Genomic DNA, 26,932 nt, shown 5'->3' with positions numbered 1-26,932 from the left:
CATAAATATCATAGTTCCCGGGAAACGTGTGTTCATTGACTGTCATTTGTGGTTTTATTATTTCCGTATTGCTTGATGACGCATTGCGCAGTGCTCGTGCGCATTCGGAGCTACCGAAAATGGAGTGTGTATTGACATGTATGATGTTGGTAACGTAACAATCAGGGATTTTAAAGATTTTCCAATGCAGATCTGAATTTTTGGAGTAGCGTATTACCAATGAGTGTCAAGATGTCCAACTCAAACAGGTTTCAAAGGAGATCGGACTTTGAAATTGCAGGTTTATACGACCTCGAAAAAACTATAGGCAAGGGCCACTTTGCAGTGGTGAAGTTAGCCCGGCATGTTTTTACAAATGAGAAGGTTGCTGTTAAAGTGATAGATAAAACGAAACTAGATGAGATTTCCAAATCACATTTATTCCAAGAGGTTCGTTGTATGAAACTAGTCCAGCACCCCAATGTTGTGAGATTATATGAGGTGATAGACACCCAAACGAAACTCTATCTCATTCTTGAGTTGGGTGATGGTGGGGACATGTATGACTACATCATGAAGCATGATAAAGGTTTACCAGAAGACAAGGCTAGACGATATTTTAGACAAATTGTAGAGGCCATTTCATATTGCCATAAACTTCATGTAGTTCATCGTGATCTGAAACCAGAAAACGTAGTGTTCTTTGAAAAACTAGGCATTGTAAAGTTAACAGACTTTGGTTTTAGCAACATGTTCAACCCTGGAAAGAAATTAGAGACATCCTGTGGTTCGTTAGCATACTCTGCTCCTGAAATTCTCCTTGGGGACTCTTATGATGCACCTGCTGTTGGTAAGTTATTATCAAAAAAAAACATTGCATGAATTGTATTGTATCTTTATGTTGCTGCACAAGGTGCTAACAGTGAGAGAATTTGGAGTGTGAAATTGGACAATAGCGTGCAAAGGTTCACTCTGTATCATTTATTTAAAAATAATTTTGACCACCTCTAGTGCTGTCTTTATGCCTTATAAAGTATATTATTATACTTGCTTTTGTTGCTGCCTCTTTTGACATCTCTTTTGGACTGCAACACTACTATTTTTGTTGGGGGGGGGGGGGGGGTGGGAGGAGGGTTTAATGAATCAGTACAATCCCTGAAGTCTTAATCATATTTTGGGTAGATTCCTAAGATTAAAACTGTATTGATATGGTTTAAGATGCCAAGTTTAAATGCATGTTATTGAAGACAAAGTGATGCCCATCTACGCATAATTTTGTACTATGAAAATTGATCCCAAGTGTTCTGGTATGCCATTAGAGTAAATTAAATATTTATGAGTAAGTGTAGATTATATCAAAGAGCCTGGTAATGTATTAAAGTTTTTGATAGTTGAGTCTAAATATACTTTTATATTGCTGATATTTCTGACATTGCTGAATAATGCTTTGTCTATGATAGAATTACAAGCTTTAAATAGAAGACTTGAAGTAAATTTAAGGTTTAATGTTTTGAATGAGAAATGATTTATCCACATGGTAATGAATCGTGTAATACTTGACTCAACTAATGATGTTGTTTTCTGGATTGACTTCTTATCTATACAATTTAACATAAATTTGTGTGCAGTGTATATTTGGACTTATTACCAAGAATGTGAAATTCTGTGTTCATCAAATGTATTTCTAGTATATATACTAGTATATTTTGGGCAATGATTATTTCAAATTAAATGATTTTGTGAAAATGTATTAAACGGGATTTCCTGTCATTAAAATTTCAAAGCTTAAATTAATGTGCCAATCCATAAATCATTGATTCCTCAATTTCAATTGATAAATTGATAAGGAACAAAACAATTCATCTATGAATGTTACTTTTAAAATCAAGGATATAGCCTCCCCCCTTCAGCCCCAACAAAATATGAATGATATCAGTCTCTTACCATCTATCAAGATTTAAAAGTGATAATTACATTATGATCATAATTAGATGGTAATTTGGATGAATAATATCTCTCAACCCCACCACACCTCCACCCTATCACCCACAACCACCCACCCACATTCCTCTATCAGCACCCCCATATTTAATTGTCAGTACTTGATAATTTGTGGTGTTGTATATTGACAATGTGATGAAGAATATGAAGATATAATAGGTTGAGACAGGACCACTTGTTGTGAAGATTACTGCAGCAAGTAGAGGTTGCATGGTGGTATTTTTAGGGCTGGGACGATACTGTACTGAGCCGATTCGGTACATATCACGATACATGAGATGCGATACGATACATATCACGATACATTGCAATTAAATGAAAACATGAATAAAAGTTTAAAATTTATTCAACCTGCCGATGTATTACCGCAATGTCCAAAGTTATTTTGTTATATTCATAATGAGCGTTGCACAATTTACAAATTACTTTAGTCTCGTGTACACTAGTTTTTCATAAACAAGTACTCCAAAAGTTTTTCACACTCCATATTTAGCTTCCTAACAGTTTTGACAACTTTACGAGGTTTTCCGCCATCTTTGTACTTTCATATTAGGCGCGCGGACTAAAAATAGCCGATATATGAAGCTCGGATATTTTTGAAAAATAAAAAAAGTTCGGTAAGGTATCGTTGTATTAATGGTAAATGTATCGATCCAAATATCGTCAAAATAAATACCGCGATGCACCGGTGCATCGGTGGATCGTCCCATCCCTAGGTATTTTCCCCCATCACACCACTAATACACGGAGAGAGGCACTGGATTCCCTGTACAGTGTCAGAAGTATGTTGATGGCTTTGGAACATATGCATTCTTTAAAGAGGAGCATCCCTTTGACTGAAATATATGTCTGCAAAGTATTTTAACTGTAAACAAGGAGAAGAACAGTATTTTTAGCTTCTGATAAAATGTGCCAAGTCAAATAGATAACACAGAAATCTCATCTTCACATCAAAGTTTAATCACACAGGAAATTCTGTTATCGGAGTAGGAAATGCTTTATTTTTTTCCCCTCAAGTATTTCTTTATGAGATGCGAAAACAGGGCAAATCATAATTTGATTTGTTGGACTTTGTTGTTGTTCCCCCCCCCCTTCCTAAAATTGATTATTAATGATGTCATCACATGGAGTACAGTATATATGTTGTTTTATCCAATCCTTCAACACAACAAATTGACACACATCAAATTAAAGTACTTACTCTGTGCCATTTTGTCACTATTATGCTTCCTTTCTCTGTGCTATTTTAACCCAGAATCTAAACATTTTGGCAGCTGATCAAGATATGTAACTGAGATAGTGAATGAACTGGTGAGTTCATGAATGAGTTTTGCCCCAAGCCCTGGGAGATCATTGGGGCTTAGAGTAGCCCTGGACATCTGTTTTCTGTGGATAATCCTCTTTTAAACCTAAGCTAGCTCTTGTCTAAACAAAAGATCAACAACGTGTACTTCGGTATTTTTTGTTGTGTATTCAGTAATGTATAACTAGTACATATGTTGATGGTTTAGGTGTAAGTATTTTATTTCTTTTTACATTACCATCAGTTCCTGTTGAGGTCTTGCAGGACAATACATATATAAGAAGAGAAAATGCAAACACACAAGCATACACTCGCACCTGCACGCACAAACACAAAAATAGGAGCTATTTATACAAAACTGGGATGTAAACAGTTTGAGTAATTTAATGAAAGCTTATAACTAATGCAAACATCTAAACCATAGTATAGGAAAGAAAAACGTGTACTGTAGAATCAACTGTTCGTTGGGGGAAGGGGGGGGGGTCACTCCTTTTTGATTTAGTACTAGTATATACCGCTTGCCTATAAATGAACTTCCACGCAAACTAGGTAATGGCATTTGTACCGGGGTATTCTGGGAAGCTATTTTTGTTACTGAATGGTTACCTAAGAAATTGGAACTCCACAAACCTGTAATTATCTGACTACTCACAAACAAACCCCTCCAGGAAAGGTATTATCTGAGCTACTGAAAACATGGGATAGTAAATGTAGATGTAGGTTAGTGCTAAGTAAAACTAGCTGCACTAATTTGGATTATGATGATAAGTTTGTACTGGAAAGCCCTTGGAGTTGAAAAAAAAAACTAAGATTGACATTTATGTGCTCTTCCAGTTACTCATAGCATAGGAGAAGATAATAAAAGAATTCTCTCTTCATGGGCAAAAAAAGGAAAGAAAAAGATTTAGATTATTTAAGGTCGTGAATAACTTGACCATGTTTTGTTTCAATGGATGTTTGCCACGATACAATGTTCTTTTACTAATTACTACATGATATTGTACTAAATTCAGAATTTACCACAAGTGTTTAACCCCCCCCCCCCCCAAAATGTCTAGAACTAAGTATTAACAATCTAATTATATTAAGAAGATTGACATGATCAACTGAAGGATCAGTTTTGCTTGTTATTTTATCAGAAAGCAATCAGACAAGTGTTAAAAGACCCTTAAGCCCACCTTGCAGGCTTTTTATGGATTAGAATTTTTCATACATGTGTATGTACCGTATATATTTAAACAGTAATCCGTACATATGGACTAAAGAATTTTGATAATATCAACCTGCTCAAGATTTTGTGTCCTGAAGAAACAAGGACATTTGTCCAAGGGGCCGTTATTATACCTGTCAAAATAACCATGTCATTGTTTAACACTTCCTGCATACTATTAAAAGGTCGAAATCGGTGTTTCAGATGTTCATGAATAGCAAATTTGTGGTTAAATCATCTGGTAATTAGGACAATTGAATTAGAGGAATGGAAATATTATGGCAAGATCTTGGATCAAGTTGACCTTGTTATTTCGGTGACATCCTACAAGATTGATAGCTGATATCCATTTCATTTTTCCTCATGTTTTCTTTGATTGATAAGGATAGGGTATGACATTTCTTGTTCAGCACAGAATCTCTAGAACTAGAAGAAAGATGTGAAAAAGACTGTAGTGAATTTCCATTTTTCCATTGTACACCAATTTTATAATGTTAGAAGCCTGGATAAAAGATGTAATATTTGAAATGCTCTTGTTGTTTCAAGTGCAACATTTGGCAATGAGAAGTTCCTCTTTACACATAGATATTATTAGGTTCTCAAGAGGTCATCTATAGATATAACAGATGACATGATTTTAACTACCGTATATTGGCTCCTTGTCTTAACAAGCCTTATGACATTAGCAACTGTTGCAGTGTTTCAAAGGGAAGGCTTCAATTTCTAGAGCATTTTGAAGGAATCTGTCTGTTCAAGCTACACAGGTGGTGTCGTCTGTTGACATATATTGTTATGTAATATTGATGATAGATATATCTGGAATCAACATAAGAGTCGATAATACGAGAATTGTTTGGACCATTTAAAAATAGACTGGGATGTTATGTCAAGTTTATAAAGACTTATTCATTTTAGGTAAAAACTGAAATATGATTTTAATAGATCTATTGTGAAATAGATGCTCCTGGTTCTCAATGAATCTGTTTTTATATTAATGACTTTTGTAATTGTTTATGTATGACTCGTTTATCAACTAAAATATCTGAGGAACAAAAGACCAATTAGACCTATATTTTTAAGGAACTTCAACATGTTCAAGATTTAAACTACAGTCTTAATGCCAGGTTTTAAATTCTATTAGAATAAATTCATAGGTTCTGGAAGGTTATCTTCTCTTCTTAGATCCAGTTGGACCTGGATTACTCGAGCCATGTTATCTTTTTTCCAATGCAGTATTTGTAAACACTTCTAAAGCAATCAAAAGGGACTATTTTTAGCCGAGTCGACTGGATAAAATTTTGATTGAGGAATACGATTTGTAAACACAATATGGTGAGGAAGTTTAACAACTGTCACTTGTATCGCAAGTGTAAACATATTTTATCGGAAATATATGTAAGCACCTTTAAATAAACATCACATCCAGCACAAACATTGGTCTCTCATCGTCCAGGATGTATAATACTGTAATTAAATGCTATATTTAGGTCACTAGTAATAGGTTGCTGAACGTCCAAGTTCCTCATTTAGATATCTGGGTGGGGTTTTTCGTCTTTGACCTATGTAGGTATAAATGAGTGCATCTGATGCCCCTGTCTGTTTGTGGGGAGCCTTGAGTGCTGTTTACTGAGTAGCTGATGTTATCAGGGATACACCCCTACTCAGATGGAAGGTCAAGTATTACAAGGCCTTGTGTGTACTGACCATCTTGGTTCAAGAAATGTTTGTTTACACAATTGCCATTGTTTTCAGATAACAAACATTGCAACATTTTATGTGTGCACTGTATTGTTAAGTTCATTAAGGTGAAAATTTGGGGGGGGGGATGATTATTTGAAATTATGTTGTTGGGAGATTAAATGATATACATTCTATCGGGATTGCATTGTATCTGTATACATATTCAGAAAAATAAGTTTATTGAATTCTCAAGGCACGTTTTACTTGTGAATCCAAGGATTTCTGATGAAACAAATACCTTATAAAAATGAAGTCATGCTTTTGAATTTACAAAAAAAGTTGTTTCAAGAGGTATATATTTTATTATTTTTGTTGTCACCATTGGTTTAAAGATCCATTTTGCTGAAACTGTTTAATTCTTTTTACATCAAGTTTCTTTAAACTGTAAGATTTCAGAAGAAATTGAGACAGATTGCAGGGGACCCCACAAAACTTCACTATATATTCACTTGATTTCCCTATATCTGTTCCTACCATAATAAGGAGTTTTACTGTAGCTGGTGATGAAACCTCTGTCAATGTAGTTTTGGTCCTAGAAGTCCATAAAGGTAACCTATTGTTGCTCACTGTAATTACTTGGAAAATACTGGTACTTGAATTACTGGAGAGGAGCAGTAAATGAAGTAGTTTAACCACTATTGTGTGAATCTACTTCAACCTAGAATGACCTGTTACAGCCTGGGAGGAAGAGCAATGGCCAAAGAATCCATATTAGAATTAAGGTTTTCTCTGCAGCTTAGCATTTCTGCCTGATGTGATAGGTCCAATGTTATTATTCAATTCTTTCTTTGGTGATTTTATCCGAGACTCAAAAACAGGCTGCTTATATCTGTGCATCCATATAAAAAAAAATATCTCTTGACTCATATCAGCAAAAAAGAGGTCAAATCAATGTAAATGGAGTTTTTAAATTAAGTCTGGTTCTCATGCTTTGTTTCATATCAATAGGAGATCAAATTTGTCAAGAAGCACAGAATTGATTTTCGGGGTTTCTGACGCCCGGCAAAGACTAATTGTGGACGTAGTATAGATTAAACACACCAGGTTGTCTTTTTAACTTCACTTCTGAATTAATTTTGTTCTCTTTCTTTTAAATTAATTTGCTAGCGTATCTTTTGCATGCCTGAAAGAATTGTGTGCTGTATGTGGTGAAAAATAATTGACAAATGACTGGAACATTACCATGATGGTCAGAGACACATGGAACTGGTTTGACATCATTCTTCATTAGTAAATGTCTTCATTATTGTCACTGGCTTAATGGCATCCATGCTGATGAGATAAAGTATTTGTGAACCGAATTTCACATGTCCTTTCAGCAAACTTTTAGCTAGCCAAATGCATGCTTGTTTAAGTTTTAATGAAAACAAAAATGTACAAGAATATACAATGTATGATTTATAATAAATTACAAGCAACTTCTTTATTTCCCTTTTTTTTGGCCTGCTACAGTAGAACCCAATTACAGCCAACAGGCTTATAACGAATTCACACTTACAGCAAAGTTGATTATACTGTCTTCTCAACTATTGTAATTGTAATATGATTATATATTTATAACTAATTAAGGTTTTCATAAATCAAAATAGCGCATCCCTAGCACCTCGCTATATTAAGAGGGCTGGATGTCCATGGCCATTTTTAGACTGTACTGCTATCTTTTAGAAAAAGAGCTCATGTAAAAAGATATAGGAAAATAATTCACTTAAAAATACCAAATCCAAGATGGAGGGCAATAGAATTAAAACAAACAATTTTATCAAACAAGTGATTTTCACTCATTTACATTAGTGAAAATCCAATTGAGTATCTGATAGTCCATTATGTGCTCTAAACATTTCAAATTTACACAGATTGCAGTATTTTAGTAAAATTTAACTAGAAAAATTGAAATCAAGGGGTTTGGTTTAAAAAAAAAAAAACCCACAATTTCTCCTAAACCTATGCACATGGGTTATGTTAAACATAGAATTAACTTAAGACAGCCTAACAAATCATATCAAAATTTTAAGGCAGATCTGATGGTTAATGTGTTGACCACCCAGCCTCTTCTTTTTTTTTTTGCTGATATTCTTTTTGTCCAGTCCTAACTTTCATCTGGTTTTCTTTTTTTCAGATGTGTGGAGCCTAGGAGTGATTCTGTTCATGCTGGTGTGTGGGGTGCCTCCTTTCCAGGAGGCCAACGACAGCGAGACTCTGACCATGATCATGGACTGCAAATACCTGGTTCCTGATCACATCTCCAGTTCATGCAAAGAGTGGGTATCACAGCCAGTCATTTTCTTTTATTCTGTGTGATGTAAATTAGAGATAGAACAGTGTAGATGTGATTGACCTTTTGTACTGTTGCACATGTTTGTCACCTTCCCTCGCATGAAGTCTTGCCATGAGTCAGTGGCAACATTAGACTTTGGCTTTATAATGCCTCTGTCATGTTCATGGAAGACTTGTTAATTGTTTATTAAGAATATTGTACATGATATTCTTTTAGAGAGAGAGAGAGAGAGAGGAGAGAGAGAGAGAGAGAGAGAGAGAGGAGAGAGAGAGAGAGAGAGTCTTATGCTAAAAAATGCTTCCTCACTGACTACTATAGTTGCATCAGTTTTCATCAATATTCAGGAGATTGGGGGGATTTTCTCTGTAAATTGAGAGATTATTGTTATTTCCTTCACATCTATTTGAAAGAAGAAATATCTGTTGAAACCTACTTTTAACCAATGCAGACATAGACATATATAGAAATGGGTTTGCATTATTGAATACCTGTCTATGTATGGCTTGCTGGGGTTATGTGAGTTTCAGCATTTGCTTTGAAATATCAGAATCTTTGTATCATGTCCGATGAGACATTCAGTATGCTGGCATTTTAATAAGATAGAGCATTCACCTTTAATCATTGTACTGACATAGTAAACCTTCAATTTCCTAGACTTTGATATCTTGCATTTGTTTGAACACTTGTCTATGAACAAATTTTTCTTGAATTAGCAGCAGTCATTGACGGTATCAATTTCAGATAAATAAGCAGGAAATAAACCCAATCTTTGAAGTATTTTGTTGGAAATTGTTAAAAAAGAATGTCTTTGTTAATCCTTGATGTATTTTCTCCAGGGGATGATACTGTTGTTGTACTGATGAACTATAGGTGCAGTGCTAATCTGTTTGTTTTCTCTTGTTGAAATGAAAACTTGATCCCATTTAACAGATTCTTTAACACCAGCCAACATTGACTTTTACTCTGACGTCACCTGCTGTTATTTTAAGGACCTGTTGACAGCCTTTAGCGTATTCCTATCACAAACTACAAGAAATAAAAAAATTTTAGCATTTGCTTAACAGGTCTACTACTGTAGATAAAATTTTTGAGGTTAGGAGCTGTCATAAAGAAGATGTTAATTTTTGAGTATTATTTTTTAGTTTGTGATGTTCGAAATTGTCTCATACTTAAATTGAACCCTCTGGGAAAGATACTTTTTTTTGGGGGGGGGGGGGTGTTGAATTATAAGAATGTCTTGTTACATAAAAAGAATAAAATTCAAGCCTTGTGCTTTCTTGAATGATGTCTTCTACACACAGTGTGGAGAAAATCAGACTTCAATGGTATTAAGGTTGACAAGCGCGTTTGTAGTTATGATAATAAGTGTTCTAGATATGCCTTACCATTTCTTCTGATTATACTTGGTGCTGCGAATGAATAAAACTTGCTGATGTCAGCAGTTCTGTGTCAATTGTTTGTCAGCTTGTATATTGGTCTTGGTCTTGCCAATTCCTGAAAGGATATTTTTTTTTTGTAATTAAAATTTGACATATGCAGGTAATTATTTTATGGGTGCTCAGGTGTCATTAGTGGAATTGGTATTTCACTTATGGAGAGGAAAATGTGACACAAAAGTGTGTAGGCCTTTGTGGAATTAATAGCAATAAATAGTGCTTGACAGCTTCCTTTGTAGGACTAAATTGAGATCAATATTGCCATTGCTACCACTGGGAATATCTTCTCATGTTAGGCCATCAAAATTATCGCCCATAATTACAGAAATCAATAATTGTAAAAGTTCCTTGCAACTACCTAATTGTAGATATTCTGTGTCAGATTTCTTCTTCTTCTTTTTTTTATCATTTATTGAAGAAAAAAAATACCTCAGAATATGTTTTTATTCAACATAATTAAACAATCTCCTAACACCCCTCTCCTTAAAAAAACCCTTTAGCTTGAAAATCTGTAGAATACATGTACCAATTTTTCTTTTTACATGAGACACACATATGTATACAAGGTGCATACTATTGCAGGTTGCTGTACAGGTGTTATGTCAAAACACTCAACAGTGTTTAGGGAATGCAAAGTTGATGTGATTACAAATACAAGTTTTGTGGGTTATAATTTTACGCACTTCTTAGAGATACATAAGTATGAGCAAATAAAAGAAAAAAAAATTAAAAATCTGTTTTACCTGTTCAGTTTATAATGTCTTAAAGGTATGGAACTCAAGACATTGGTTGAGAACAAAAAATACATGTATAGGAAATATGCATTGTATTAAGGAAATGAATGCCAATATCGAATATAAAAAGAGTGCTTTCTAGCAGATGAGGCAACTTTATTTTTGTGCAGGTTGAAAAAGGTGCTTTATTATTGATTTGCTAAAATAATTAGCCATTGAGCATCCAAAAACTCATATCAGCATTTTATCAGCATGTTTATTCAATCTTGAGCTGAACTTAAGTACATGGCATTTATTAAGGCATGGTTGAACTAGGTCATTAGAATTTATGTTCAGGTTATTCCCCTTGGTGGGCATAATTGAGGTCAAACCTCCTAAAAAAACTAAATTTCATTCATATGGGACAAAATATTTGATAGAATTGTACAATGTAGAAATAGTTCATTACTAGATCTTTTTACAAATAAGGGTTCTTAAGAAAGACTATGCTAAACTTTAATAACAAGTACGATGAGTTCACTTTGGTTGATTAACATCATGACAGCAACGGAAATAACTCATGTCTTTAATTTAAGAAATTCCTCAATGTTGACTGTTAAAAATTATTGGTAAAATTCTGGTACAGGTAAATGAAGGTTTGGTTAACCAGCATATCTTAACAAATGGTGCATGCGGAATAATATATTGTAAACATGGAAGTTTCTGTGAATTGATTGTCATATGTATACTGATCTGGCTTAATTTTCAAATCTGTGTGGAGTCATTTTCATTTTGGCTGTTTCTTTTCAGTTTGATACACAAAATGCTTCAGAGAGAACCTGTCCATCGTGCCAAACTTGGGGATATTCTGAACCACAAGTGGTTGTGTATGGGTGACTACATAGCCCCTTCAGTGCCCCTCATCTCAAGGGAACACCTCTCAGATGACGACCATAATTACCTCATAGAGAAGATGGTGGAGGGCAATATTGCTACTAAAGACGAAATTCTCCAGTAAGAAAACCGATTTACTTTCCCTGTTGAGCATTTACATGAACAAAATGGTTGTTAGATTTATCTGATATAAGTACTGCAAATAGAATGGTAAAATATCATTGATTTACTCTTTTAAAAACTTGTCTAGAAAGGAGCATTGTCTACAGGCCCCATTATTTGCTAAAAAAGGGAAAACTCTGTAACTTTGAACTGATGTCTTTTGTTATTGGAAGAAACGTAAGAGTAGAAGCAGATAATATATTTAAGAAATACATGTATTCTTATGTATTTTGTAATATAAAGACAAAATGCATTGATTAAAATGAAAAAGGAAATGAAATTGATAACTACAGAATTGATACTCATATGATGTTTTTTGGACAGCTAGCTTACGCTTATTCATTAACCATAAATGCTCCAACCCAGTTTATACTCGCATATTAGTTCTGCAGCTATCAAATTCATTCATGTAATATTGGCATAAATGTGGGATTGGTTTTCCATTTCACACATTGTCTCTGAAAGTAATAAATTAAAATACGGGTAATTGGACATGATAAATCCGTGGCGCTGAAGACTTGACGTCACTAGAGATCATTATGAGGGAGGCTGGAAGAATCATGTCTCTTGCAGAGAAAAAAAATTACGTCATATAACCAGGATTTCTAATCTGAAAATTTTTCATGACAAATGTATGAAATGCAGTGTCATTTTTTGACAATCATTCCATTAAAGTCAAAGAAGCATCCAAGTTTAAATATAATGGAAATCTCAAAATGATAATGAAATAAGGAAAGAAAATAAAACGCTCAAGATGATACTGAAATGTAATATTTTGCTCTTTTGTTATTATTCACGAACAGTAAAATGTGGTATGAGTGATCACTTTTATGGCAAATTCATGCTTACATCGAAGTCATTTTCATTCTCAAAATCATGACATTTATTGATAATCAAAATTTGTTTTCCCTGGAGCCCCTTTATAACAATGTTTTACTATAGGAGTATATCTTTTTTTATGAAAAAAATCAACCAAGACTATATTAATATTTTTTTTTCATAGATCCTTAGACAGAGACCTGTACGATCATATAACGGCCACTTACTATCTGCTGGCCGAACGCAAATTGAAGCGTCACCACCAGGAGATGGCGCTGGCCCAAATCCGCAAGCATTCAGCCCCCGCTGATCACAGCAGTCCAGCCCACAGTCTGAAGCCAAACCTGGAGCTCTCCCTCTCTCCTCGGTATGGTACACACCAATGGTTGGAAAACATTCATATTGTGTAGATGTACAGATTTAGCACTGTTCCTGTCTTTTATGTACATGTAGCCCTGTTTGTGAAGAAATTTAGAACAAGGGAGAAAAGTTGGTTTTAATTGATGTTTCAAACAGTTTGTTGTTTTCTTGGTATTTTTTTTTTTTTAGATATTGTAATAGGCCTTATATGTGTTTGCATTTTGACTTGCCAAAGAGATTCTGATAGTGGAAAACAACTGGAGGAAAACCCGACAGAAGACTTGCTCCAGTTGTTTGTTAATCTGTGCATTTATAGTTTCTTAGAAATTGACACAAGATTATTGATCTGACAACTGTGGTCATTAGTTAGACTTTGTTTTTATGTGGAAAAAATTGTGGTTTCCATTTCTATTGCAAAAAAAAATATATGGTAAGCCCAGCAAGTGCTTACTCATGAAAAATTGTGACTCAGAGAAAAATGTCTCAAATGTACAGCAAAATGCTGTAATGTATTCTGAAACAAACTGTTTACATAAAATAATATTGATACATGCAATCGAGTGATAACCGTCATACATAATACACCATGATCACTGTCAACCAATATGAATGATCAAAACATTATTTTCATTTTATATATATTCTGATATTTTTATTTTCATTTCCTTATCAGTGCCACCTCTCCTTATGGGTAAGGAAGTATATTCTTTTAAAATGGACAATGTCAATGCTGATACTAAACGTTTGGCCTTTGCTTTCTCTATTTACTTATAACTTTCACTCTCTTAATTGTGTATATAAATATATACTCTGGATTATGATATGTATGATCTCTTGTTGAATCGCTTGGTAATGCTCTAGCCAAAGTTCTCTGCTAGGATTCTTGCTTTGGGTCAAGGCAACAGGCTTTGCTATTAATGATGCCATGTATTGACTGTTTCTGAGCATTGCTTCTTGAAACTCTTATTCAAACACAACAGGAGGGTTTGAAACCCTAATGACTGAACCTGAAAAGTTAATTCCAGAAAACACAAGAAAGCCAGATCTCTGCTTACAATAGAGGAAGATGAAATTCATGTTCATAGACGAAGCTTCAACACCATTGTTGAAATGAAAGAAGAAATGGGGGTTCAAGATGTTGACTATCAAGAACGTTTCCCCCAAACCCCAGTATGTATGGAATGGTGTGTTTGAATGTAATCATTTGAACATGCTGCAAGTTCATGCATATTGCTCATATTAAGGCATTAATTTAAAACCTTTTCTTTCTAGATCTTTTATTCAATTCATTTGTTTTGTTTGTATGTGATATCACTGAAATGATTGAATTGGAATTCAATTATGTATCTATGTGTGATATGAAAGACAATCTTTGTGCCTCTTTAAAAGTGTCTGGTATAGAATGTTCTGCAAGTGTCTATCAGTGCCTGTGTTTAATCACTGTCTTCCAGAAATGTCCAGGTCATGAATATTTTACAGATGCATATAATTTGCATCATTTTTTTTTTTTTAGATTTACACGGACCATATATCTTTTCGCTAGGTCTTTTCAAGAGTCTGACAGATCTTTAGATAGATGACACACATACAATTTGTCCTGCAGACAAAATTAGGCATTCAATCTCAATCTCGTCTCTTTAAGGGTGTTGTTTATTGGATTGGATAGTCATTAGAAGGTCTGTATCGTCCAGAATAGGTTCCTGAGAACTTGATAATTGCAGTTTTACTTCGGCTTATTGATTGAGATAAGCCGAGTCGGCCATACGTTCCACTTTAACCACAGTCAACTTCTTCTTCAGAAAGATCGTTGAGATCCAAACTCTTCCTTTATGTATTGGTTGTCAAACACACAATTTACAACTATTTTGAGTGAGGTCTGTTTTGAGGTTTTTATGTGTGTTGATTTATGGAATTATTCACTTTAGATATTTGTATAACAATGGAAATGTCTACGCATGAAATTTTAAGGATTTATAAATGGAAACTTTTAAGAATGCAACAATTTTATTACTTTGTGTATTAAAGTTGATGGGAATCAATTAGTGGAAAATGTATTGAAATTTGTGAAAATCAATAAGTAATAAGGAAAAATAGGAGAAAATTTGTCAGTTTAACTTTATGCAGTTATAGGATAGGTACCTAACTACATATATTATAGTTTGAGGAAATGTATTTATCACATTTTTGAAAATGACTTCACATTGTGCCCAAGTTTAATGAAGCAATTGCAAATATATCATAAATAGATTTAGACATAGGTACCACTAGGTTTGATAGAATAAAGCATAGAGAATCACTTGATGAAGGGTGAAGAGATATGCTTCAAATAATGATTCACTCATACATGTTCATTGAGAATAAAATTAACTTTGACAACTTGATATACATCAGTATGAGTAAACTAATGAAAATAACAATTCAATGAAATTGTACATGTGCACACTGAAACTGAGAGAGTGTTCTTTGAATTAACTGTGACACAAATATTCCAAAGCTTGGTTTGCAGGAATATATACATGTTCTTGTACATGTGCAAAAGATGCATTATTAGCATGCGTCATATGATATTTTTTATTTCATTACATTTAATGTGTGTATGGTGACACAAGACGATGTCACATATGTATGATTGTCATGACATCTCTTTCGAACATGTTTAAACCAAGTTCTAAGCATGACATCAGATAATCTGTAATTTGTCTTTCTTCTTTCCAGTGCATCATTCAGTAACCCCCCATCATCAGTTTGTAGCGACACAGAGCATGGTCCAATCTGACCATTGTGGTAATAAATACCAGTTTTTACCATTTGATCAAATTCAAAACGGCAATCTTGTGGGGGTTTTTTTTTTCAATTAATCTTTTACTTGAATTTATACTACAAAATAGCACATTGATTCCACAGTATTTTTCCACTTTTCCTTCAAAGTGGTATGCATTCTCTGAATTTTGGGAGATTGGTCGGCTAATTGCAATGAATCTTTACAGTTAGGTGGGCTCTTCAGATGCCTATTGAATTTTTCAGGTGTTATTTTTTATCTTTTCTCCATTGTAATACCACATACACCGCTTCAGCGCACAGATTGCTAGAGCCGGTACTTCGTCAATATCTGTTGACATTTCACTATTGACTATTGCGCTTTCGGCTTTGTTGACTATTTTGGGAATTTATTTTTGCCACATGGAGGAGCTTTCTTGCTGCTCTGTATTGATCATCAAATCTATCCAGAAATTTTCTGCTTGGTATACTTCAAGGTTAACCTAAATCTTTTTTTGTGTTTTATAAACAACTTTGTTTACCTATTTAATCAATGAAATATTTTTTTTTTACTCATTTATTACTTTGCAGCACATATATTATTATTCTTTAATTAGACCATTGAGTTTTTATGCATTTTAAGTGAATGTATTGTAGATCATACAAATTTAGAGGAGTTTTCATGGTTTTGAAGATTTTTTATTTTTTTTCAAATGTTTGTTTCTTTTCAAGCAATACTGAGGTAAAGAAGACCAGAACTGCTCCCTTATTTAATCAAACTGCACTTGATATTCCGGTTAGCCCTCCTCCAGTTGAATCCCGACACGATTTTATGAAAAGTTTAACAACCAGTATGACCCTAGACCGTAGAGCAGTTAAGTCTAATATTAAGACCGACAGATCAGGAAGTTTAACTGGGGCGGAGCCAAGTCCTGTGTTTCAACTAGCTGCCGCCCAGAGGTCTGGAAGTGTCAGCCCACAGACCGGAATACGCAGATTCCTGCCGTCCCTCGGAACTATTCCGGACACGGTGCTCACTGGCTCCAGAAGCTCAACAGATCTTGATAAGATCAGCCAGAGTTCTAGCAATAGCAAGAAAAAAGGATTTGCCCCCATATCCAAAATTCAAATTCTGAAGTCCTTTTTTGAGAGAAAAGTTGCTCAACTGTCTGGCAAACCGACCACACCAGATAGATTTACTGGACTGTTCAAACCCCCCAAATCTTCCAAGGATAAACTGTAATTATCTATTTATAATTCTTTGCCTGCTGTTTGCTTGGTTTAGTCGTAACTGAGATTCTTCCAATCTCGGTCAATTGCGTCATCCTCTCATGTCACAGACATTTCAATCCATTTGTTTCTTGCATGTCATAATCAAACGAAACTAATATGATTGGGTACTGGTTGGTTAAAACTCATCATATTTGCTCAGCATGTAATTGAATTGGAATATCTTACAAAAATTAACATTTATGAAAATCTATTTTACAATTTCACACATATAACCAATATTGTTCTTATAATGAATGAATGAAATCATACACGTACTCCTAGGCAACATTTATACAGAACCCACACATTCTCATCATTTACTGCTTTGATTACGCATGCAACTAAGCAATGACATTGCAGTTTTGCTTCTTCATTTCATATACTTCAATTTTAAACTTCTAAGAAGATGGTGCATATGCATTGTTTTTGAAAGAGCGAAACTTGGATATTTTGCATGTTGCATTCTTATCAAGAAAATCATATTTATTATGATCAATGAAAGTGCTTGCTTTTATGACATTTTAACACGGCATGCTGGAAGAAAAATGGAGCTTACTGAATACTGGCTATACAGAGTAACACTAGCTGTTGAAGCCAATATTTAAATGAAATGAACATTAAATATTTATCACACATGTATGACATATCATTTTATAATTTCTGGTGGGAAAAAAACCAAACAATAGGCTCAGAATTTTATTATTATTTTTTTTAAAATGTTTTAAAAACCTCAGAATGGATAAGGATCTTGTGAAGAAACTAGGTGTTGTGAAATTGAGCATGGTACTTTTCAATGTAAGCATGTTGGAATGGAGAAAGAGAGGAAAAAATCCTTTTGGAATGATGTATTTCATTTCTGCCTTGATTTCTTCATCAAGTGGCACCAAACCAAGAATGGTACCTACCATTAACATCCTCGATACCGATGCTCCTGACCCCAAAGTCAAAGCCACCAAAAGCAAGCTGGGAAAGGCCAAAAAATCTAAGACAAAGTCTGATTGGTAAAAAAAAAAATAAAACTAAAATCCGAATGATGGTAAATGTATCCCTGCTGCATGCTAATGATGCATTTACCTAAAAATGATCAGCATTATAATATCTGTTTATCATTTAAATAATGTCTAGTAACCACGACAACCAAGTAGTTCATGTTGTTACTGTGTGACAAGTTGCGTAATCCTAAGCATCATTTGTCCAGATTTAGACTTGTATTGACTACATGTATTTTTTTTATGCGTAACTGTGTTGGTACTCCTTAATGTGTATATGTTAGTGTGATTATATATTCCACTACATGTATAATCTAATGATTTCTAGTCATATTCTTAACAACCAGGCCTCCTCTGAGGGGAGACTTTTATCAGGGGTTTGATTTGTGTTTTATGTATACACTGAAAGTATATATGTTATTTAGATGATATATATCCATTTATACAAATAATTCTTGTCTTATTGGAAGAACAAGGTGCTCTCGTTTGTTTTTCATAATTTTACTTCCCCACGTTTTCCAAGTATAAAATATGTCCTTCTGCAGATATAAATGTACTTGTTACTTGGGGAAAAAACAATCTGATTTCCTTGTGACAGTTTACTTTTTGATAAATATAGGTTCACATATTTTAATAGCATGTGCCAAACCTTATGCACATGTACGTGTACTGATTATATCCACCTTACAACATGTGTAACCCTGCTAACAAAGTGCTTGAATTGTCTAAAACTGTTATAAGATGTTGGGTATTGCATGTTTCAGAGAATTAACAATGTAACAGTTGTTTCTTTGCTAATTTTGACTCTGGTTATATAAAGTTAAAGGTAAAGCAGAAAAAACCATGTGGAATTTAATTTGGAATAAAGGATCTATAAAAAGAGCTTTATACATTAATGTATTTGTTGAATCCATCTTTGTTAGCTGTGAAATCATTTAAGATGTGTTGTTTTTTTTCTATGAAAATATTAGACTCTTTATTCATCTATATCTGTATTTTTCAGTGTCCAATCTAAAGAACCGAAAGAGGAGCAGCTACGTCGTCCAAAGACCAGTATTGTCCAGTCTCTAGTGTCCCCTCCTGGGACCCACCCCACTCCCTCCACAACACCAGACTCCCAGTCCCGGGGGTCAAGGAAATTCAGTCTCATCCAAGAAGAGTCGATCGATGATGATGAAGAGGAAGAATTGATGGACATCGATCCAGGTGAACTCCGTCCAGCCAAATCCGTCGAAAGTCTCGATGACGGAATCCCTTGGAAAGGCTCCAATCAGATTATGCCCAGCTTCGAGCCATTTCAGGTGAAGAGACCTTTGGTGTCTGTGGCGAGTTCACCACAGCTGTTGAATCAGATCTGTGAGGAGAATGAGACGGACGTTGAGGAGGAGGATGACTTTGTGCCAAATAAACTGCATTCTCCAAAACTGAGGATGAGCCGAGGGAGTTGTGCCTCTCCAGAAGTGTTGAGGAAGTATGAACAGAGAAAGAAGCGGTCAGGGTCAAAGGTGACAAGCTGTAGCAGTTCTGATGCAAGTGACACTGATGATACAGAGAAACGCTCACGGAAGGACAAACTCAAGCCAAAATTCATGCATCGGAGAGACAGTAGTGATCATTCTAGTGATACGGATGGGGGGCCGTCAGGACCACCCACAGGGGGGTTAGGTGGGGGTAGAGCAGCTACAGGGGGAGGGGGTAAAGACAGGAGTAGTAATAAGGACAGAAAGGGTGGTGGGGGCAGTAAAGGTCACAAAGAGGGGAAATCTGGGGGCGGGGGTGGGAAGCAACATACTCATTCATGTCGATCCAAAAGCGGAGAAACTAGCATATCTTCAGCCATATCTAACTTGAGCATGACAAGCATCAACAGTAAAAACAGTCTAAAGTATATTGTGGAAGGGGACGAGAGCAATGATAGTGATGTTGAAGACAATGACATGAAGACCGACGATAAGGAGGAAATGATGGCCAGAAATTACATTGACAAGGTGTGCGACAAAGAGAACAAGAGATGTGAGGAGGTGTTCTCGCTGTGCGCGTCCGACTGCAGCGGTTATCAAGGCAGGAAGGTGTACGGGAACAGACTCAAAATCAAAGTGGACATCAACAGAAACAGTTGCTGCAATGTACAGGACTCCAAGCTTCATCCAATCAAAATTCAGACCAAATGTTGCTCTCTTGTGTGAAGGGGGGATTGTTTTTATTACCTGTATCATCACTATATTTATTTAATTTTTGTCTCTCTTTGTGTCATATTGAAATTCTCTGAAATGTTTTGAGTCCTAATGTACAGCATATAAATTGTCCGAGTTGGTTTGATAAAAAACTTTGGTTTTAAACTTTGACAACAATTTTTTAATAAGCCTGTAAAAATGGAATATGCGGGTACATGTATGTATAATTTTTCTTTTAAAAATTGCCTTGATTCGTTGATCATTATCCTGCTTTAAGAAGCAACAGTTTTAACTGAAAGACAGATCTTTGTTAAGGAGATGGTTGATATTTTGATCTTTTCATTTGCTTCAATATACATTAGGGCTATGTCATTTGAAATGCTACTGTGTATAAATACACACCTGCACATTTGTAGCAAGTGGAGCATCATATCTTACCGGTCAAAAGGACTTGAGATTTTACCAATTATTTGTTTACATATTTTTAATTAGTCTGTCGACCCCTTATTTTTTAATTTTTGTTTTTTTCGGGATCATATCTTTGTATCACTCAAATGGCAATACATAGTAATGGTTGTTTCAGGGACGATGTAGTTCATATGAGTTGAGAAAGCTGACACTTAATACTTGACGTGTGTTTGTGATGTTTGTGTGTAAAACAAAAAATATTTTCTTTTCATGGCTGTATTTGAGCAGTTGGAATTTGCATATTCATTAAAAAGCTTAGAATGACTTGGCAAATTTAGCTGGAGGAAAATAAACAATAAGAAACATGGATGTATATCTTCTAATAGAAAAGAAATAGTTTGTTGAGATTATTTTTTCTTCAAACAAAGTGTTATCCTACATTAAAGCCTGTGTAGATAATATTAATATCATTGAATATTTATTGTACATAATGTTGATAGGTAGATAAAGAGTCCTAGTGTTAACGTCACGGAGCTGGTTTCCTTGATGTTAGCATAGCACAGTTGACACTGTAGTATAGGGAACTTAGGGAAGTACAAATTGTAGATCTAGATACACATAGTCTGAATGAAGTAGGACTCTTTCATGTGTCATTGGGCAGAGATTAAACATGTGTGTGTTAAGGGGAAGATAAGTACGATACATGTTGTGAGGGAGAGAATTTCGCCAGATTGTTTTGCATGATTTACCTGTCTTCATTTTTTTTTTTTTTGGTGAAGTGTGTAATTCTTGTTGAACGCTGTTTGTTGATTCATTTGATCCCAGCAAATTTTTCCTTCATCGTCAAACAACCGAATGTCTTTGCGAACATGTTTTATTTCTATTTGCAATTTAATACCAGATTAATTTTTAGAATTATTGTTATCAAATGTTGATTTTTAAATTTATGAAATTTCACACCTCTCTTTTTAATGGAAGGCAACTTCTCACACTCGAGTAAGAGTTATCTTTCCTTTCCTAATGTGGTGGTTTATTTTGACAATCATTTTGTAAAAATATATACATGTAATTGTTTCATTCCTGATCAACAATAGATGACTACATGGAAAGTGTTTGAATTGTTTACTTGTTTAATATTGTATAATAATCACTACAAGCTACATGTATTGCAAAATAATTACAATGCTATCTTGTCCTATAATTGCTACATGTTGAAAAGGGTTGTATTTACCGTTTATGAAGATTTAAAAACAACAACAACAAATTTTCATGTTCATATGAATTATGTAATGTAACTGTTGTGTAATATCGCATGTTTAAATTATTTCATCGTCAGACTTATAATAATGACTTCAATTTCAAAATGACTCTCCTAATGAATGAATATTCACTAGATAACCAACAACAATGCTTGGGCTGGGCAGTTTCTGTCTTCATTTTAAAAGGATAATTAGGATAAAAATTATCTCTTTAATACTGTAATAGCCTGTATCAATCTTGTTGTGACTATTAGATAGTTTATTGTATCCATGTCAACAAAGTGACTTTGTTTGTTATCTATAGCAGCTGTTATTTGTGTGAGAGCGCCCTTGTGTGTTGATAAAGTGCTTTGTTGAATTTGTGAGATATATGGAAAATAGAAACTTGTAAAAAAAACTCCAATTTCCTTTGTTGTTTTTTTTTTTTATTATTCCAAATAGAGAATATTTAGATATATCCAGGAACTATTTCCTATTATATTTATTGGGGGAAAACTGTTGTGCATCACAAAATTATAATCACAATTAATCATGTCTTGCTTTATAGATATTGCCAAAACTTATTTCTGAAATCTAAGAAGGGTAAAAATTCATCAGTATTACACACTAAATTAATAAGACATCACATCCATATTGAAAGCTGATGCAACAAGGAAATATGCCGCAGAAAGGATGCCGATTCGGTTTGCGTAAAAACTATTATAGCAAAACTCCTCTGTTAACTTTATTATAACTGTAAGAAAAATAAATATCATGAGCGACAATGAACAAGAATACGATATTTTTAAAAGAAGAGGCCCATGGGCCACATCGCTCACCTGAACAGCAGTTCCTTGTAACATTACATTTCGTAGCATATGCTTTTTCTATTTTAAACATTGAACCCCTTTCTGGGGACCCAGTATTGGTCCGAGGTTTATGGTTGGCTTGAACAACATAAATAGTAACATAGAAATGAAAATGTGTAGCACTGCGGTGGGAACGCACGTACACAGCCTGAAAAACTGAACGTAGAAGAGTTCCACTTCAAGAGGAATAACTCTCAGATTGTACAGAACATCAAGAAAGATAACTCTTGGTTCCACTACATTAGAGTTTACACAATTTGAGGATCCTTGCATAGTAATCTCACAAACTGTAGCATTATAGTTCAAGAGAAAAACTTTTTAAAAACATTTTCAATATATCTTTCTATGTTAAACTTTGAACCCCTCTTGGGGCCACAGTATTAGTCCAGTGCTAAAGCTTTAATCATTAGGAATCTACATTATTTAAGGGTGCTTGCATAGTAATCTCACAAGCTGAAGCATTATAGTTCCCTAGAAAACGATTTTTCAACATTTTCCCTCTATATTTCTATGCTAAATTTTGAACACCTCTAGGGGCCCCAGTATTAGATTGAGGTCACGGCTTTTATAATTTCGAATCTACACTATTTGAGGATGCTTACGTAGTTATCTGACAAATTGATGCATTGTAGTTCTCGAGAAGAAGATTTTTAACATTTTCCATATATACTTCTACATTTAACTTTAAAACCATCTTGGGTCCCCAGTATTAGTCCAGGGGTCAAGATTAATGGTTACATTGAAATTAATGTTAAAACGGGCTTGGTCCCTGTGCCACTAACATTGCATTGCAATACACATCATGGCACCAACACGGCTTTTCATTACCCATCATGACAGTTACACAGCTTTACATGACTGTGTTGCGTCACCGGATGGAAGTATTAGGGTATGGCCAAATAATGAAGTAATGTCGAAATAAAATGCACTTTTCTATCAGAAAAGTAAACATCTGCTCATTATAGTCTTTCTGATTATTTCGGATGCCAGTACCTTGCTGAAATATTGGTATTAAACACAGATCGGCTAATTTATATTACATACTCAAGGGAAAGCACCACATTATATATTATTATACTTTCATGATAAATACTAAAATCTATTGGTTTAGGCGCAGTTAATAATCCGTTCTATTACCCTTAACGTTAGCAACAGACTTTGCAACGGGTAACACAACGGATTGCTACATGCGCATAAATTATGCGCGTACGGTTCGCCGTAGAATTCACGTCATTCCTAAAGAAGCCAATTAAAATTTTCTTTGAAATTAGGACATTCAGTACAATAAATTGAATAGTGTCTGATTGGGAGAGCAACAGTTGAAATATCTTTGATATTTTAAGACAAAGAACAACGGAAATAATAGGGTTGGTGATCACAAATAAGAATAGGGACTTTTCTACACAAATGTCTTGCTCCATTCCAATCGCTTATGGTCTAAAATACTACAGCTTGACCTCTGACTTGATGAGAAGCGCTTCTGATCACGTTTTAAAAGAGGGTGCTTGACATGGAATTAATCACGTATGAAACAAAAATCCATGAAGCAAACATATCAGAAATTGAAGTGGATTATGATATGAATGAGCCAGACACGGGTATTACAAGCTCACACTATTCCAATAATAAAGCATGCGATACAGAAGGATTTGGTACAAAACCAGAAATAGTTATTGATAATTTTTTTTCTCTAACGACCTTGCTCAAAGAATTAAGGTTGGTGTGACGTTATTTTCGTTTATTCTTGAAGCGCTCAAGACCGATCAAGACACTCTAAAAAGATGGGATCATTTAAAGAGATGCATTTGTTCTGTGCCAGCACTTTGGGAACTCATTCATACATCAATGTTATTTACAAGTCAGCTGATCAAACTCTCAAGAGATTTGGAAAGTCTTGGAAAAAAATCTCAAAGTTGATTCTCTGACTGAACCATTAGGGTTGATAACTGTACCTGCTTAAACTTCAAAGTTCTTCGACCTAAAAATCAATGTTCTCTTAAACAGCTTTTGACCAAGTTTATTCAGACAAAACGATATCTAACACTTGGTTTCAGATCTGCCTATGCAAAGTATTTATTCCCCTTCGCTTTGTCTAAATGGCAATCGGAGAAATCATTTCCAAGCCCAATGCAAATTGAGAGAAAAGAAGAAACAATTCCATTCTTGTTTTCATATCCAGCGGAAAAATATACTGCAGCTGAAAGTTTACTTTTCAAAAGCATCGAAAGCTCGCATAATCTTACCCATCTGAGAGTTTGCACAAGTACACTTTTCTGAAGAGGTGGAAACCTGGATGAACGATCATAGATTTAGCAAGAATTTGTTAGAGATTAGCATGATATTTGTGATAAGTCGGGTATCTCTGTGATTTGACGTATTGACAAACTTCTCTCAATAAGAAATTTATGGTTAAAAAATTGTAAATGTTTCTCTAGTATCCCACCACTTGATCTCTACCTAAATGGCACACCAGCAGTCACATTTAGAGGAATGTTAATTGACATTGATACTTATATTCAAAAAGTGTCAGATGTATTCCAACATATAAACGAACACAGGCCAGGAATTTCGATAAATGCGTGGCAGACAAAATAGCCTGTTCCATTGTTATCGTTTTCAGGATTCTGTAAGTGTATTATATTTAGCGTTTATCATAATTTTCTGATTTTGTTTTTAAATCAATCCTTTTTTCATATATGAATCACATGAAGTGATATATTTGATTTAGCAGTAGTTGCTTTTCGCAACAAATGCTCAATAGAATACACAGCAAACTGAAAACTGTACATTTACAGCAATACATGCAAAACTTCTACAGAATGATATGGTCGGGTCCTGACGACAGACCACAACAACCGTTGCATATACACCCTAGACCAGAAATCAAGACATACATTTTTTTCATAATATAATTCATTATCGCAAAGTAGCTATTTACGTTTGGTATGCCATGATAGCGAAATACAATATCTTGCACCTTAAACGCGAACAATGACCTGACACTTGATAAGAAACAGATTTTGGTCACACTTAGACTTGCAGTACTAGTTACGACTTATCATTTGCCAACTTATTTTTCACTTTTGTTGAAATTCAGTTAGTTTACTATGTTAGGTTTGCCTTTGTTCGTGCTGTGCCTCCTTTTTCTTGAAACCCAGGGGCGGTCAACAGAAAATATTTTGGAGAAAACTCTAGAGGATGTTGAACGATTGCGAGCGCTTGTTCTTGAGCTAAAGGACCTTGTTTCTAACCAGGACCAGCGTATCTCTGACCTTTTGTTGTCCCAGACTATTGACCGTGCTAGAATAAAGACACTAGAAGACGGGTACAAGACTCTGATAAGTGAAAAAAATTGCAATCCTCGTGTACCAAGTGATGGCGGTATCCGGAAAAATCGAACCAGGGACGCTCCTCGTAAATTCCCTTCCACTGATGATGTTATTATGTATGAAGGTACATAGGACAAATTTTTCCAATTGTTCTCCCGATTTTGGCCAATCAACTATGTTATTAAATTGTATTCGCATTTGTGAATTGTAAATCGCATTTTTATAAATCATTAACTAAAATTTTAATTTGAAAATTATTAGTACGGTATTCCCAACACGAAAATGAATAAATATATCCAGATGAACTGCAAGATGAAACAATATATGTTACTTAAATCTTCAGTTCATAGATTTTTAATAGGAAATGCTATTTTTGTTTGCTTTGTTTATTCAGATAGAAAATATAAAGTTTGAGTATGTTTTTCTATAACTCGATGTGTATTTTACAGTTTCAGCCACTGAGAAAAGAGAGACAGAAACTGTCATTGCGTTTTATGCGTACATGTCTCGTGACTTCATACCCGGAATTAAACACACCATTCCATTCGACACGGCCATTACAAACAAAGGCAATGGATATCATTCCAGCACTGGAGTATTCATCGCCCCCGAGCCTGGTTATTACGTTTTTACTTGGACCGTACGCATGACACAAGGTTCTCAACACTCTTTTGAACTGGTTGTTAATAATGTGGCAAAAGGTGCATCATTCATGCGCACGCATGATCCGGAAGATCAAACAATAACCGGAACTGCGGTCGTATACATAAACCAGAATGACGATGTTTACGTAAGGACACACGGCTCCTACGCTTACAACGCGGGGAACATCCGTAGTGACATTTACAGCAGAACGTCATTTGCCGGTTGGAGACTGTCGTCCTAGAATGTCAAAACAGCTATTTTGAATCTGTTTGAACTTTTTTAAAAATAAAAAAAGTCTAGCGAAATCTTTAAGGCTGTATATATTTTGAATCAATATTTGCATTTTTTTAACATGTGTG

At 34.7% G+C, this 26,932-nt stretch overlaps 1 protein-coding gene and 1 long non-coding RNA gene across 7 annotated transcripts; both read left to right on the top strand.

The window, feature by feature from the left end:
- The first annotated feature begins 69 nt into the window (after window positions 1–69).
- Window positions 70–22,154, top strand: LOC105344730 (SNF-related serine/threonine-protein kinase). Of its 6 annotated transcripts, XM_011452597.4 has the most exons (8): window positions 70–829; window positions 8,350–8,491; window positions 11,468–11,671; window positions 12,717–12,899; window positions 13,566–13,583; window positions 16,382–16,888; window positions 17,800–17,922; window positions 18,914–22,154. In XM_011452597.4, the coding sequence occupies exons 1-8, from the start codon at window positions 220–222 to the stop codon at window positions 20,094–20,096; spliced, it is 2,970 nt and encodes a 989-aa protein (XP_011450899.3). In that variant the 5' UTR covers window positions 70–219; the 3' UTR covers window positions 20,097–22,154. The 6 variants fall into 6 exon arrangements, with proteins under 6 accessions (XP_011450899.3, XP_011450900.3, XP_065934928.1 ...); XM_011452598.4 differs by lacking the exon at window positions 13,566–13,583; XM_066078856.1 differs by lacking the exon at window positions 16,382–16,888.
- A 3,246-nt stretch (window positions 22,155–25,400) lies between these two features.
- LOC105344732 (uncharacterized) lies at window positions 25,401–26,837 on the top strand. Its single transcript, XR_010711926.1, has 2 exons — window positions 25,401–26,052; window positions 26,378–26,837. It is a non-coding gene; the product is annotated as an uncharacterized lncRNA (long non-coding RNA).
- The last annotated feature ends 95 nt before the right edge of the window (window positions 26,838–26,932 follow it).

The sequence above is a fragment of the Magallana gigas genome, chromosome 3 (genome assembly GCF_963853765.1).
Source record: "Magallana gigas chromosome 3, xbMagGiga1.1, whole genome shotgun sequence".
Classification (NCBI taxonomy): Eukaryota; Metazoa; Mollusca; class Bivalvia; order Ostreida; family Ostreidae; genus Magallana; species Magallana gigas.
The sequence above is the reverse complement of the archived record's forward strand: the minus strand, read 5'-3'. Positions and strand labels throughout refer to the sequence as shown.